The 16466-nt window shown below is 38.7% G+C and overlaps 1 protein-coding gene across 2 annotated transcripts in view; it reads left to right on the forward strand.

Moving 5' to 3' along the window:
• The window catches only part of pola1 (polymerase (DNA directed), alpha 1), a 58034-nt gene that overhangs the window by 39620 nt on the left and 1948 nt on the right, over positions 1-16466 (forward strand). Inside the window, exons 35-36 of one of the 2 annotated variants that reach the window (XM_077244755.1) lie at positions 453-569; positions 4252-4348. In XM_077244755.1, coding sequence (XP_077100870.1) covers positions 453-569; positions 4252-4348 — 214 coding nt within the window. The remainder of the gene's footprint in view (positions 1-452; positions 570-4251; positions 4349-16466) is intronic. The other variant, XM_077244756.1, reaches the window with a different exon arrangement.

Below are 16466 nucleotides of genomic sequence, written 5' to 3' on the forward strand. Positions count from 1 at the left end.
AAAAATATTTATTTCCCTCCAAAAGAAATCTTAACCTTTTGAACGGTAGAGTATATCTTATTTTAGTTTTTATGTGTAATATGTTCTTATTTTTAGTGTATTTTGCCAGACCCTCTGAAAGAGGCTGAAAAAGAGAGAGAAAGAGGGTGATGTTGATAACAGTCTATAGTAAGGAGGTGGTGGTAATTCTTCAGGGACAGGTGCTCCTCTGATACTAGGGGTTTATTTAGTGCTCCATCATTAGCAGGGCATTACCCATATTAGCCCCTGGCCCCCGCTCTAATAACAGGGGCAGGAAAGGCAGTGTTAGCGGGGGGGCAGCTGCATCTGCTTCAGGCTGAGGCCTCACACTGCCCCACCACAGGCAAAAGTACAGCGACCCCACTCTTGGGGGCCGCAGTAGCTCTCTGCCAATCAGCTTTTTAAATTGTTTTCTTACTCTCTATACACAGGGTTGGCTGCTGTGTGAGGATCAGGCCTGCCGGAACCGAACTCGCCGGCTGCCCATTGCGTTCTCGAGGTCTGGACCAATCTGTCCAGCCTGTCTCAGATCCACACTGAGGCCTGAGGTACTGCACACACATACAGAATCAGTCATTTTGTCCAGATGGTGGTGCTGTGGAGCCTGTGAATGTTCTCCCTGCCTCTGCCCAGGCCTTTTTTCCCCTCTCCGTTTAGCTTTATTCCATCCATCCCATCACCCGTATTTCTAACCATTATATATTACCTAACCCATATGACATATGTGTTTGCTTCCTGCCTCAACAAGCTACTATCCGGCCTCCTGATGGACTTGGCCTTGGACTCACATGCCGAGACATGAATGTGGAGTGTTTCACTCTTACTTCATCTTGTGATCACTTCAAGAGCATCTTCGCCTGGTTCAAAGACACAGTTCGGGATGTCCCTTCCAAAAATTAGTGTCTATCTTTGTCCCTGTCCATCTTCTTTATCAATTTCGTCCAGTACAGACAAACCACCCCCCCCCCCCCCCCACCACCACCACCCCAATTTTATCTTCCTCATGCTTTATTTCTGCGTCTAGTTCTGTGGCGACAGGTTGAAACCCAAAAGGACAATTTCTCTTGTCACCATAGCCACTTAGCTTTCCTCCGCTCTGCCTGGTGAGATGGCAGTTTAAACTGCCAGCTGAATAAAACATTAACTTCCTCACCCCTCTACCATCCCTCTGTCGTTCTGGGCTTTACAGCTCGGCTGACAGCAATGCGTCTTCTCTGGTGTCTCCACGGACACAGAGACATTGACTACCATTGTATCCAGATTAAATGGATGCGTAATAGGCACCCTCGGCTGATTGGCCGGTAATTTGAAGGAGTTGTACACAGGTGCAATTTATAATATTTTCAGTAAATTAATTTTTTTTCCCCCGCGCTCTCTTTTTCTTTGCACTGGCGCTCTCTCTCTCCGTTTTTCTTTTTCAGCTGCTTTCCCCTCGCTCAGATCTCTCCAACCACCCCCACCCGCTGTCTCTCTTTCTCTCTCCCTCTCCATTTTATTGATGTACGTTCAGGCACCCATTAGGGCTTCCTTTTTTCCCTCTAGTGGAAATTGCAGCATGTTAATTTTCACACAAATTACAGCAATAGCAGGTATCTCTATTTGATACATTATAACAGGAGCAATCAGGGATAATTGAGTGCCTTTCAGATGGTAACCGGCGCATTCACTTCAATTCAAAGCCAGTCCATTTATCGTCTAATCGCTCTTTAAACACTGAATTTCTGGGAACAAAAATTCTTGTCATAATTTTGCTTAAGTGTATTTGGAAATCACAGTCCTTTGAGCAAGGATAATTGAAATCAAATCCCTTTCACGGGAGCTGACATTTCTACATTTCCCCCCAATTGAAATTAATTTCAAAAATTGAGCATGAATATCTTCAAATAGCAGGCAATTATACCTTTCAATGGGGAGAAATTATGTGCACAAAAAGTGGAGACATCAACTGGCGCTTCAGTTAAATGTCTTTGTTTCCCACTGTGTTTGCCTTGTAAAGATTTACATATATTGACTCGTTATGAAACCTTGTGATGCCGATCGCCTTCCTTTTCCAGCTCAGCCCGTTAAAATTAACTCAGATTGGAGCTTTTTTTGTTAAGCCTCATTAAAACTGTTTGGAGATTTTTCTTTTTTCCTGTCCTCTCTTTTGCAGCTGCACAGTTCTGTGCGAATTGAAAGTAGCCATTTTCTCTGCTGCTCTGCTCAGCGGACATTATACTCCCGTTACATATAAGCAACGTGACCGTAAGCAGCGAAATAATTTCAATTCCCTGTCTTTAAATGATCCCCCACCGTAAGTGTGGCCAATGATCATCTTTGAGTGTCTTTAAACTTAACTATTTTATTTTTACACCCCTTTGGTCATAGTATAAGGCCTCACTCTTGACACCTTTTCTCTGTTCCCCTCCATCCAGCTCTTCCGGCAGGTTGTGTTTGGGCTGTAGCAAAGGTTTGGTGGTACGGCACTGGCTGCCACGTCTATATCAAGAAGGGGGGGGGGTGAGGCGGGGGTCTCAGGAGAGAGGCAATTTCACAGCTGGTTTGCTCCCCAGTCACTCGGGCTGAAAATGCTGCAGATTTGTGGAGAAAATTGAAATGGTGTCAGTACAGGAACAAAGCATTGAGCCGAGCAAAGCTGCATAAGGGAGGGGCCTCTGTTTGCAGGGTGTGGGGGGGGGGGGTTTAAATTCAATCACGTTTGACGGCGCCTTGGTCACACCCCTTTTGACACCTGTCAGCACAGCTGTGAAGCTCGTCCTAGCCCTGTTTCACATGTCCATCCACTTATTTCTTGGACTGCGGTTTTAGTCCACGATCTCCTTTGCTGAGCGGAGTGCATTCGCGTGTTCATGGTGACCTGGCTCTGATTATAGGAGCTCCATTATGGCCACATTGCTGCATCGACAGGCACTGCTGTTGACCAGCCAGTGCATTATGGGTCAACAGCTGCTGGGCTCATCGGAAGCTGTAGAGGGCAATTAAAAACCGTTGTGCTGAAGAGAGAGCGCTTGCTAAACTCCTCTGGCATCCACATTGCTCTGATTCTATGGTGACACAGAAAGACTGTGACCCAATAACAGCAATTAACATAAAAGTATAATGGCTAATCAAATTGACAGCAACAGTTGTTCATCAGATCCACACACGCTGCCTTATCAAAACAAACTATTATGAAAGAGGTAATTTCAGAGCTGAACATCTCTCTCTCTCCCTCCCTCCCCAATGTCTTTTATTCTCTCGCTCGACCTGCGCGCCTCTGACAGTTAGACACATGGCTAGCGGTAATTACAGCCAAATTTACAAACCAAACACAGTTTCCTGCTTTTGTCAGGAGAGAAGATGGGGAGTATGCTGGCTGTTTTCAGCCAATCAGACAGTTTCACAGGTTCTGTGACTCCAAACTCTGGGTTTGACTGAGCGTGTGTGTTTGTCTTTGTCTGTGACAGTGGAGAATATATGACAAACACTACCTGTCTCCACAGCTGTAATTAACACAGGTGATTCTCCAGCTTTCCCTGATTGAGTCGTACCAATCTCATTACGCTTCAGCCTTTCATTTTCCCTGGGACAATAACACATAGTACTAAACTACATCAGTATGATTTTACCTAATTGGTTTTTCTCTCTTTTTTTATGTATTGAATATGCAAAGGAATAATCAGCTACTGTAGTGTCAGTAAAGGATTGGTAAAGAGCTTTAAAAATGTAAAAGTAATAGTGTTACTTTTTTTAAATAAGCAGTTCTTGAATTTTTGTGCAATAATCTACCACTGAGACTGTAGGACTTTGTCCCAGTTTTTTTAAAACAATGCAACTAAATTGAATTTAGTCTGTAATATCAATATTGTTACATTTATTTTATTGTAGCATTGGTTTGGTTCGTAATTCTTGTGACATCGGTACAATGAAATTTGTTCTTGTTGGAAGTCTGCAAGAAATCAGCCAAGAACCTGAGGAAATGGCTAAATGCAGTTAAATATTCCCTGTTATACCTGCAGTAATGATAGCACAGAGTTTAATAGATCAGTTTGTCTGGAATCAGGTGGCAAAAGCCATTGGTTTTGGCCTTCATTTAGTCTAGTGCCTTGACCAGCTTCAGACAAACCTTTTTAACCTTGTTTTCAGTTTCCCAGAAGCGTAACCTGGGAGTTTTCTCTTCATGTCATCACCCTATATGTTGTGATAACTGATTTAATCTGTGTTTTGTTTTGTTTTTCTTCTCATTTTTAGTATTCAGAGAAAGCCCTCTACAACCAACTGAGCTTCTACAGATACATCTTTGACTGGGAATATGCCATCAACAAGGTCCTGTCGTCTGAGGATAAATGTAAGACTTCGCATTAACATCAGCTATTACTAATTAGCCTGAATATTCGCTCCCAAACATTACCTATAAGCGCTCGTCCGGCACATATTTCTGGCTAGACGTGCACTTACGTGCACACACACCTCACAGCAGCTGGAGGCGGCCACTAGGTTGGGTTAAGAATCCTCAGCTCCTCGAGTCGACAGCCGTAATTCAGGCGACGGATTCAATCACCGAATGGCGCGGTGCGGAATGCAAAGCGGTCCAATCAGTTGGAAGGAAGAGGGGAGTGAGTGAGAGAGAGCCTCCTCTCATCCCGTAGACCTTCGGTAATAGCGCTGGCTATGTTGATTGAAAACAGTTTTTAGATTTTGGAAAATGATAGGGCGAGTAATTGGAGAGAAGGCTAAAGGATAGCCCTTCATAAATAATGGGACATGGAGCATATGTTTTCAACGGGCCGTTGGAGGATCCAGACCGCTCACGGCCGCTGCTAGCCGAGCCGTGGCTACTTACCCACAATCCTTTTTGATTGATGTCACTTGATTAAAAAGGACCTCTTGGAATAGACTTATACATTTATTTATTTATTTTTACATGTGCCGATGAGGTTCCGAGGCGGGCGCGAGAGCCGTAGATAAATATAATGTGTAATCAATAGATGACCACTCAGAACGTGAAGCAGGCCGAGGAGAGAGTGTATCGGGGGGCGGGGGCCTAACATGATTATAGACTTGGCTTCTCTGTGAAATTTTATTTCTTTACTTTTTCTCGACTGTTGTTTCTGTGAGTAATTGTGGCCAATCTGTGGCTTTCTGTCAGCCACACTGCCCATCACTGCAGCCGGGGCTCTAATTCCTGAAGGAGTGATTTTAACCCTCTAGCCCTGATTTTCACCAGGCGGAATGAGAGGTGACGTTACTACTCTTGTCCTCCTCCTCCTCCTCTTTTCTTTTCCTTTTTTTCCCTTCACAATTGTTCTCAGAAACCATTTGTTTATTCCATTTATTATTTGGACTTTTTGGTTTCTAGTTGCATTTAGTGTATCAGATTAAGGGATCTTATTTATTATGCTATAATATGTCATTATATATGTGCAGCTCCATCATGTACACATGTATATTGTGGGATTAGTGGAAGACATCACACACGGCTTTGAAGTATAGCCTTGAAATGGTTATCTCCCCTCTCACTATAATACTACACATTACTGTATTATAGACCACAGGGTTTACAGGGGTCTAGGGGTGAAATTACAGGGCTGCATGTTTTGTACTTCCTTTTACCTGGTCCAGTTTCTTATTTAGACCCTGGGATGTAACTCTGCCATTATAGGGGTTCTGAATTTACTGTCTCGCACTGGACTGCAGTGCCGTTACAGCATCGGTGTATAATGTTGGTTTAGCTACAACAAGCTAGGTGGATAGTTCATGATGAAGCTACGCCAGTAATGCTAGTTGGGTTGTAACGGTATGAGATTTTGACGGAATGATAACCATGATAACCAAAATTTCACTGCATGCAGTATTAAACAATCAATTATTATTAAGTGTCACCAGTTAAAATGACCGTTGAATAAAAACTTGAAACCATTTGTTTTGTTTATTCAGATTTCAGTAATCAAAAACATGTCTAATCAGTTAAATGAAATAATTAACTAGGGGTTAGATTAACTTGTTCTTAGTATTAATAATTTATTAAATTTTTTAGGAATAATAGAGTACTATATATGTATTACATGTCTGTACCTGAATACACTACAGTACAGTTAGACCTTACTTCATTTTGTAACTTTGTTATACTGTATTTATCTATGCTTGTAATTAGTGTATTTGATCTTAACCCCCCATACATATATACAGTATATCAATATAAACACACTACTGTACAAAAGTTTAGGGTCAGTATGTTTTTTTTGTTGTTGTTGAAAGAAATTAATACTGTTATTCTTTAAGGATGCATTAAAGTGTTCAAAAGTGACAGTTAAGAATGTTAGAATGTTACAAAAGACAGTTTAGACTGCTACAAAATGTTGTGCTTTTAAGCTTTAAATTCATAAAAAAACTAAAAATAAATCAGTTTCCACAAAAATATTGAGCAGCTGTTTTTAGCTACATTAATGACATTGAGAAATGGTTCTTGTGACTAAAGACTGGAGTGATGATGCGGAAAATTCAGCATTTGCCATCACAGGAATAAAGTAGATTTTAAAATGTGTTCAAGCAGAAAACTATATTAAACTGTAAAAATATTTTAAAATTTTGTACTGTATTTTTTATCTAATAAATACAGCCTTGGTGAGCATAAGAGACGTCTTTCAAAAATGTTTAAAAATCTTTCCTTCGGGGCAGCCATAGTACTTTGTGAAAGGAAAAAATCCTTAACACTCAAAATAGCCATCAAAGATAAGAATCTTGGGCCCTGAGAGCCAAGGCAGTGATTTCTTAGATTTTTTTACCAAACAAATTCTCCCTACTGGACTTGAATACAAAAGGTTAAATCAGATGTTTTATCAGGCTGTTTTTATGTATTTTTTTATTTTTACATTGAAGGCACATAGAAGGCCTTGGGACTGAGAAAACACACTGCAGGGTTTACCTCTTAAGAAAGTATGGGCCATTTTTTATATTTTGCTCAATTAATAAACTACTAAAAAGAAGCAACGTACATAATCTAATAAACAGAACTCATCATGAGCACAAAATAAAGTTAACTAGCAATTTTAGATTTTTTTTTTTTGTCTTCCCTTGCCATCTCTACATAATTTTGAAATAACATTATTATGAAATGCTCTTAACCCTTTCACACGTAAGTTTAAAATATTCTAACTGACCCCCCAGAGTGAGTTTTTCAAGGTGACCATTATTTAGAACTTGTCACTTTAATGTTCCCATGGTGACGCGTCATTGCTTGACACGTGACTCCGCGCAACCACAACACAGCGCTGAATGAATGATGATCTGCTTTTATGTAATTTTTCATTTTTTATTAAAAATATTCACAAATGTATTAACTATAGAATGAAACACTGATATTCCGATTGTCAAATATGTGCAAGTGGATGTGTTTTGTTGTTTAAACACCTTTATAACGATCGCATTAGTTGAGCTGTATGCGCAATGGGAGGCGCCATGTTAGTTTGTTTCACAGTTCCAATAGCATAGATCTGTTGGATGGATTTAAAACACGTCAATTCCTCCACTTCTCACAAAAATACATGAAAGTAAGTGGCCGGTGAACTGGGATAAGAATAGGGTAACATGTAAAGCTACTTAAACAATGTGTATCTGATATGAATAAAACGTGTCGTCTTATTAAAATGGAAAGGATTATTATTGCCGATTCCATAGACATCAGTGTGTATTTTACAAACTCAAAATCATTGTTTTACTAGTACTTGTGTATTTATACATAAATAAACATTATGTGGTTGAAAACACTCAATAGTTGTGATATATGACAGCACTGATTACATCCGTCTCTGGCTCAGTGCCATCGAACGCGCCAAAGCACGTTTGAATTTAGCAGTTGATCACGTGATGCACTAACTGTTCTAATCACACCGGTGTGATCGTACTCTCCAGGGACCAGCCAAGACTGATCACACCGGTGTGATCGTACGTGCGAAAGGGTTAATATGCTGATTAATCATGCTATATATGGAAAAAAACAAAACATATTAAGGTGCCACACGTTAACTTAGTTTTCACAAACCTGGTTTAGTTAAAGCTGCAGTCCATAACTTTTTGCACTCTAGCAGTTAATAAACACAACTGCATGGGTCTTGCGGAAGAACATTGTAGCTGGAGCTACTTCTCTCTGTTTATGTCTATGATGAGTCACGCTGGTTCTGGGCTACTCCTCATCGGTACGACCCAAACCAGTCTAACATAGTCAGAATATAAACACTTATTATAGGTGTACCGTAGTGGTTCAGATAAGACAAAACACTTTTTGGAAAAATGAATTCATGATGTACTCTTATTATATTAATTTTGTACATTTTGAACACAAAAAAGTTACGGACAGCAACTTTATACGGTCAGAGTCATCTATATGAAGGATAAAAATAATTGTATTTTCTGCATTCTTGTTTTCTGCCGTATTTTAGAAAAAGTAATTATTTTTCTGCTCACCGTGATTCTGCTACTGTTGTTAAAACAACCACATAATCTTTAGCTCTTAATATGGCGCTTTGTCTTAATCGGGAGAAAGCAACACGCATGGAGCGGAAAGGGATTGAATGAAGCGCATTTGGCTCTAGATAAAAATATTAGAGGATGTTGCGCCGAAAGATCATTAGCGTAACCTTGAGTGATTGTGGTGTGAACCGCTCCGTTGTTGTGACGCGTTGCTCACTTAAAACTGTAGAAACAGTAAAATGTCGCAATTATGTACCGCCATTTGAATACCACTGCTTTATACAATATAGTTTGTTTCACAGCAGCTTTAGAGTGGTTCATAGGAAAATAATGATTCAATGATGCAAAAAGAGTTCAATCAAACTGATCAATGCAGGTTGGTAATGATGGTCACACCTGAGGCATAACATTGAATTGTCAAATAGTAAAATTAAAATAACCATAACATACAATAAACCACGCAAGGGCTTGGAAGGTTGTGTTTGTAGATCTTTGTAGAAGCTTGTAACATTCCACAACCAAAGTGTGTTTTCTTCTATGCATTTGCACTGATTACCAGACTACAGCAAACAAAGGTAGAGGGTTGAGCTGTGATCTGCAGCTGTTGACTACGATGGAAATGCTTGGGAGCGATAGTGGAATAAAGTACAGTTCAGAAAACTTTTAGCTGCCCTCTTCACACACACACACACACATGCCTTCTCGTAATTTACCAACCACCTCCTCCTCACACCATGAGACATTTAGTGTCGTATCTGCCAGATTTTCTGTCTGTCTCTGATGACGGAGGAATTGCTTTTAAAGTGGGCATTATGCCAGACCAGCAGCACAATAGAAAAACCAATCTTCCCCCTATTCTGTCTGCTCTGCTGTTATTGTGGAGCTTTAGATAACTGGAGACGCACGTTGCTGGTAGATTGAGCAAGAGAGAGCTGTTTCTGCTGGACTCCAAGGCTGGAGGTTAGAAGTCTCCAGCTGTCTTCGGCCACGGTCGCTGGAAGCAGTGTGAACAATGAGAAGGGCTGAATGAACCTTTTTGGTCAGTCTGTAAGTTAAGCCTGAAGAGGTGTTAAAATTACATGCTGCCTTGATGGAGTGGACAGACTGCAGTGTTTTGTCTTTGCCAGGGGTGGTGCTGTGGTTTGGGTCTGGTGGAATGCATTGCAGGGCTGTGATGGAGGAGGGCCGTGGTAAATTCATCCCTCTGTTGCTTGATGGTGAAATTGCTGGTCAGTGCTTTATCCATTTGCAGTCTTTTCCTCACTAGATTACCTGATTCCTTCAGAGAGGAAAGACTGATGAAAATTGGCGTCCCAACCCCCATCACTCAAATACACACTCGTACACACTGACTCACACACACACACACATACAGAGCAAGGTAAAGGAAAGAAAGTGCTTTCTTTCGAGTATCTGTATCCTAGGAAATCACTAGAGAATGCCCATTCCTCTACCCATAACCTGTCCCTTCGTCACAACCCATAATGTCAGATTCACTCAACTGGACACACTCTAACCCCTCCAACTGACTGTTTTCATCTCAGTAATGTTTAAAGTTGGGTTGTTGATAGATCACTAATCTAAATTTACTCTGCATTTCGAAAGAAAGAAAAAAGCTAGAGTAATTGCATTAACTACAGTTTAATCAGTTTTTAATACGTCTTATAAGAAAAAAAAATATAATAATAAAAATAATGATTATATATTTTTATATTATATTTACTTGTGCCATTTATTTATATTTAAGTGTGCCATTTTAGATATTTATAGTTGTAAGCTTTTTATTTTAAAAACATTTCATGTTGCTGCTGTGGATTTCTAAGTCATGTTTATATATATATATATATATATATATATATATACACAATTACTGTGTTAACGCATGGAATACATTTTTTTCAGTTTAATGCGTTATAAATATTTAACGCAATTAATGCAGCATCAGTTTTTTTCCCGCCATCTTATTCATGCAAATGCTTTTAAACCAATAAAAGTACTACTGGTGCGCATATGTGAAACTCCTGTCTTTGTGATGCACACACTCGTGCACACAGAAAGCCACTGCAGACATCACTTGAACGGACAAAAACACACAAAACGTTGCCTGTTTTGATTAGTATCTTCTTAAATTAGTTAAATGAAGTCTTAAATGAACATAAAGGGTTGTCAGAAAATGGGATGTGCGTCAGATCTGCGTCAGGTATTAAAGTGACAGCACCCTATTAAACCTGCTGCTGTTTGTCATTAAAGGGTAGTTCACCCAAAAATGAAAATTCTGTCTGTATTGACTCACCCTCATGTTGTTCCAACCCCGTAAGACCTTCGTTCATCTTCGGAACACGAATTAAGATATTTTTGATGAAATCTGAGAGCTGGATCACTCCTCCATAGGCTTCTTGAGGGATTGAACTTGCCGGCCTCAAAGTTATTAAAGACATCGTTAAAATAGTCCAAGTGACTACAGTGGCTCAATCTCAAGTTTATCAAACGACGAGAATACTTTTTGTGCGAAAAAAAAAAAAAACGACTTTATTTCAACTATTCATTTCCTTCTCTGTGGGCCTCGAGTCAGTTCACTAGTGTAAAAGCGTAAGCTTCTATTGTTGTACATCGCACACATATGACCAGCTTTGGCCAATAGTGAGCCTACGTGTGACGTAGCTCTACGCTATTACACTAAGTTAACTGACTAGAGGCCCACAGAGAAGGAAATGAATAGTTGAAATAAAGTCGTTATTTTTGTTTGTTTTTGCGCACAAAAAGTATTCTCGTCACTTGATAAACTTAAGATTGAGCCACTGTAGTCACTTAGACTATTTTAATGATGTCTTTAATAACTTTTCGAGGCCGGCAAGTTTCAATCCTTTTGAAGCCTATGGAGGAGTGATCCAGCTCTCAGATTTCATCAAAAATATCTTAATTGGTGTTCCGAAGATGAACGAAGGTCTTACGGTGTATTTTCATGTTTGGGTGAACTATCCCTTTAATGCGAGACACTACAAGTGAATAGGGTAAAATTTTTAACTAGAAGATATCACCATGAAACTTTCCCAGTTGATTACCTACATTAAGATGAGAAAAAAATGTATTACAAGTTTTCTGTAAATTAATGTTTAAATATGCAAATTAGGCATTATCTAATTAAATATGAGCTAATTTGCATATATTAAAAAAACGAAATCTGAGTATTGGATAAAGCCAGGTTCAAAATTATTTTTTCATTGTGTTCACATATTAGATGGAAAAAAATTAGAGGGATTTATGGATATCTACTTCTGTTATCCTGTAAATCAGAATATACTGTCAATAGCCTTAAATTGATTTTCGTCATGTTTTTTGGAATAAAATGTTATATAAATCAGGCTAGGAATAATACATTTTCAAATCCCTCTGTAAATGTCTTCATAATATAACTAGGTACAAGACTGTGAAGTTTGATGTATATAGGTGCTACTGAAGTGGAGATTTCGGACTTGGAGTATGAGAGAAAAGTAATTTTGAGAAACGGGCTTTAAAGATTTATATTGTAAAATGAGATTGCGCATTTAGAGTTAAATCCCCCCCTTTTACTTTCTCGATTGGTTGCTGATAAAAAGGAAATGACCATATTTGGATCCGACAGCATTGTACAGGAGAGAGAGAGAGCTTTCTAACGGTATATGTGATGACGGTGCAGACGGCGATCGCCGGAGCAGCATGTTGATTTAGAACGCCAACTTTTGTTGAATTTGAGAAATCTACAGACGCAAACAGACAGAAGTGTAGTAAAACAAAGACCTATATGTGTATTTCGGACTTTTTTTCACCACAATTCTGAAAGAAGACATGTTATTGAAGAAAAAATATCCCGAAATCTCAAAATGGACCAGTGAAAAAAAAAACGATGTTTTTGCCTGCTATGTCTCGCCTAGATAATCAAAGAACAAAAGAAAGAGAGAAAATCACTCACTGCTCTTGACGGAATAACATTTGTAGATTTAATAAGTGTTCATCTATATTTAATTTATAATTTATGTACTGAAGTCTGTGACGCAATTTTAAGTTCACTTAAATTAAAAATTGATATTTTTTAAAGCTTAATAAATGTTAAAATAGATAGCTTTTAATTATACTGTAATGCTTAATGCCTTTAATCAATGGATAAAATAAATGGAAAAAATCCATTTCATAGAGACTTCAATAGCAGTATTGGTATCGGTGATACTGGCCATCTTTCAAAAAAAAAAAAAGAAAGATGCCATTTAACAAATATTTAAAATATATTCTACTTTCTTTGTTGTTTTTACATTCATTTGGAGATTAAATGTGATATTACAATATAAAAATATATAAAATAAACTTTAATGTTAGGTAATATTAATCGCAATCAATTACGGAAAAATGTGTAAAAATGTTTGAATGATTGACAGCACTAATATACAGTTGTGGTCAGAATTAATGGCACCCCTGGTAAATATGATCAAAAATGTCCGTAAAAAATAAATCTGCATTGTTTATTCTTTTGATCTTTCAGTCAAAAAATGTGCAAAAATCTTATCTTTCATTGAAGTAAAAGAATTGAGAGTGGGGGGGAATTAACATTATGAAATAAAAAAAATTCTCCAAAACACGTTGGCCACAATTATTGGCACTCGTAGAATTTTTTAAGAGTAAAATATATCTGAAGTAAATTCCCATTAATATTTACCTTTTTTTTAGCACACCAGGGTGACTAGGAACATGAAAGAAAGCCTAAAAATATATATCAAACAACCCCTACATTACCACATGTTGTTTTGGAGGATTTCAAGAAAAATCCTCCTTGCTCCTCCAAAAATAAACTCCAACATATTCAGTTGTCAGACATGACTGGAACTTCAAAAGGGACCGAATTATATGGTCAGATGAAACAAAAAAAGGCCTTTTTGGCAGGAAATCCACCAGATGTGTTTGGTGCAAACAGGGATAAAAAATACCCCATGCGGTTAAATATACTGCTGGATCTTATATGTTGTGGGCCTATTTTTTTGCTGGAGGTCCTGGACATCTTGTTCAAATACATGGTATCATGGATTCTAACAAATGCCAACAGATAAAAATTCAAAACCTGACTGCCTCTGCTAGAAATCTTATAATGGGCCGTTGTTGGATCTTCCATCAGGACAACGGTCCAAAACAAATATCAAAATCAACACAAAAATGGGTAACTGAGCACAAAATGAATCTTCTGCCATGACCGTCCCGTATATATATATATATATATATATATATATATATATATATATATATATACTGCTGCTACATAAACTTACATGTTTTAATTTATTTATATCATACAATAATAGTAAAAAGTATTGCTATTGTGGTATTGATAGTATTGCTTGTAGATTCTTTTATACTAGTTGAACCTTTGCCATACAAAAACTGCTGATGACACTAATTTCAAACTGAGACGATGTTTAAAAACATAATGTAGGTACAAACAACTTTTTATCCATTTTTAGGGCCCAAGCCCTGAAAGGGCGAAGGCCCTATTGTTTTCCTAAGGAAATTGTTTTTGTTTTTTTATTCTCCACAAACATTTTTGCGTGTGAATACACCTGAGCTTCTGCTTATATTCAGAATAACCTTTATAAATTGCACAGAATAAAACGGTTGGGATGTCAAATTTGATAAATGCCTTAAGTAAATTTACAAATACAAATACAAAGTTTATTTATAAAGCACAATTTAAAAACAACCGCAGTTGACCAAAGTGCTTTACAAAAGAAGATAAAACAAACACAAGCTGTAAAATAAGTGTAAAACAAAAGTAAAATCCTGAAACAGCAATTCAAGGTATATTAAACGCCAAAGAAAATAAATGCGTCTTGAGGGAGGACTTAAAGGTAGATAAAGTTGGGGCAGTTCTGATATGAACCGGGAGAGTATTCCATAGTTTAGGGCCGATGACAGAAAAGAGTTAGCAGATCTAATTGACCTTGACTGAACGTAGGGGTGTAGCAAATCTGTTAAATACTGTGGTGTCTCATTACGAATGGATTAAAAAACAAACAATAGAATTTTGAAATCAATTCTATATTTGATCGGCAGCCAATGTAGTGAGATCAATATTGGCTTGACAGAATCATATTTACGTTTTCCGTAGAGGAGCCGAGCCGCTGCTTTCTGAACTAACTAACTAAATTTAAGACTTGTATGCATTAAATGTTATTTATTTTTATGATTTTAATAGATGTAATGCATTAACAGCCATTTAGGGCACCTTCTATTTTGGGCTAATTCTACTTGAACATACATCTACAGACCCAGTGGAGTCTCTGGCCTTCTGACAGTAAAAATGAATAAAAATTTCTTGTTTGACTCCCATGATCCTCCTGTCCAACCGCCTTCACCGACATTCTTAATGGCTCCGCCAGTGGATTATATCACACACATGCATTGTGTCTGCACGCAGCGTGCGTGGGGTGCTTTTTTCTTTGTGTATATCGGCGCGTACGCGTGTGAGAAATGAGACATTTAGAGTCTGATCTACATGTAAACCACAGTCCTCTGCCTGATTGCAGCTACTGAGTTAAATGTGGAGGCAATTTCATGCACGGCAGGAGTCCTTCCATAATAAAACAGTTTTTTCTGCGGTTTCAAAAAAATGAGATATCCCATATCAATGACTTCCAAATCATGTTGAACTCTGATTTCATTCTTTTCATGAAGAGCAATTCATAACGTCTTTTAGGCAAGCCCTTTCGCTCCCGCCGTTCCATTTCCTCCTCTCTCTCCCGCTCTCAACATCCGCCACTCTCTGTATCTCTTACTCTTTCTAATTCGCTCTCCCTCTCTGCCTTGTCTCCTCTTAAGTGTGGGCAGTGTGATTATGTTCAGGCAGTAATGTAATTTCACTGCATTGATAAAATAGAAATTGTCCTTTATCTGTGTACTGATAGTGCTCAATTTGCAGGCGAGCTCCTCGGCAACCTCTTCAGGGCACGACGCGTGTGCCCTCCCCCAGCCCTCCTCCCCCACGCTCTGCCTGCCTTGAGCTGCTGGAAATCCGCGGGTGCGATTGTCAAATCAATTATTCATTCTGTGCAATTACACTCGCACAAAGAACTTTTCTCTGCTCGGAATGATGATTAAATTAAAAGCTATTCCAGCTGCCTGATAACATCTAATAGAATATTCATAAGCAGCCCAAATGGAATGTATGATCCCCATTAACTTCATCATGCTCACTTAATTACATGCTTGTTATTGTATTTACACCTTGTTAGAGCACATGGAAGCTGATACACTCTCTCTCTCTCTCTCTCTCTCTCTCTCTCTCTCTCTCCGGACTATCTTCTCCGTCCTGTTGCACCCGCCTTCTTTCTTTTTTTCCGCTCTGTATTCCCCTCTTTCCTTTGCTGTCTGCTCACCTCTTTTTCTCACGTCTTCCCTCACTATCTCTTCACATCTTTTCTCCCTCTTAAAAATGCTATTTATTTTAAATGCGTCCCCTGCCGGGCCGGGAGGGAACACGAGGTCTCTGACAACCTCTGTGGCTTTTAGGTTTCTTTTATACATTCTGCACACAGTGATTGAGGGAAAAGAATGAAGAAGAGGAGAGGAGAAAGAGGGAAAGAGAAAAAAATTATTTTCTCCCACCTTTCAAAAATGATGACATGATTGCTTTCCCTTGATCATGCATCATCATCTTTCTCCAGCCCCCCTTTTTTTCGTTCCTCAGGTAAATAGTCCCCCTCTCCCTATTCTATGTGCCAGCATTCTGTTTTCTTTCACCATCTCTTTCTTCTGCTGGAGGTAAAAATGCACAAGTGATAATGGTAACTGGCTCCGCAGATGGTGCGTTTGGAATACTATTCCCCATTTTTTGATGTTCATGTTTGGCCATTTTCTGCGATTGACTCTGTAATCTGTTTCTACTACACCTGCTAATGGAAATGGACTGTGATGGAGTCTTAGACCACCATTTGGGGGCTCAACAACATTTAGGGGCACAGATTCATTAGTCTTTCAAG

This window comes from Siphateles boraxobius, unplaced genomic scaffold (assembly GCF_051911475.1).
Source record: "Siphateles boraxobius isolate OS27281-9 unplaced genomic scaffold, OSU_SipBor_1 26, whole genome shotgun sequence".
Lineage (NCBI taxonomy): Eukaryota > Metazoa > Chordata > Actinopteri > Cypriniformes > Leuciscidae > Siphateles > Siphateles boraxobius.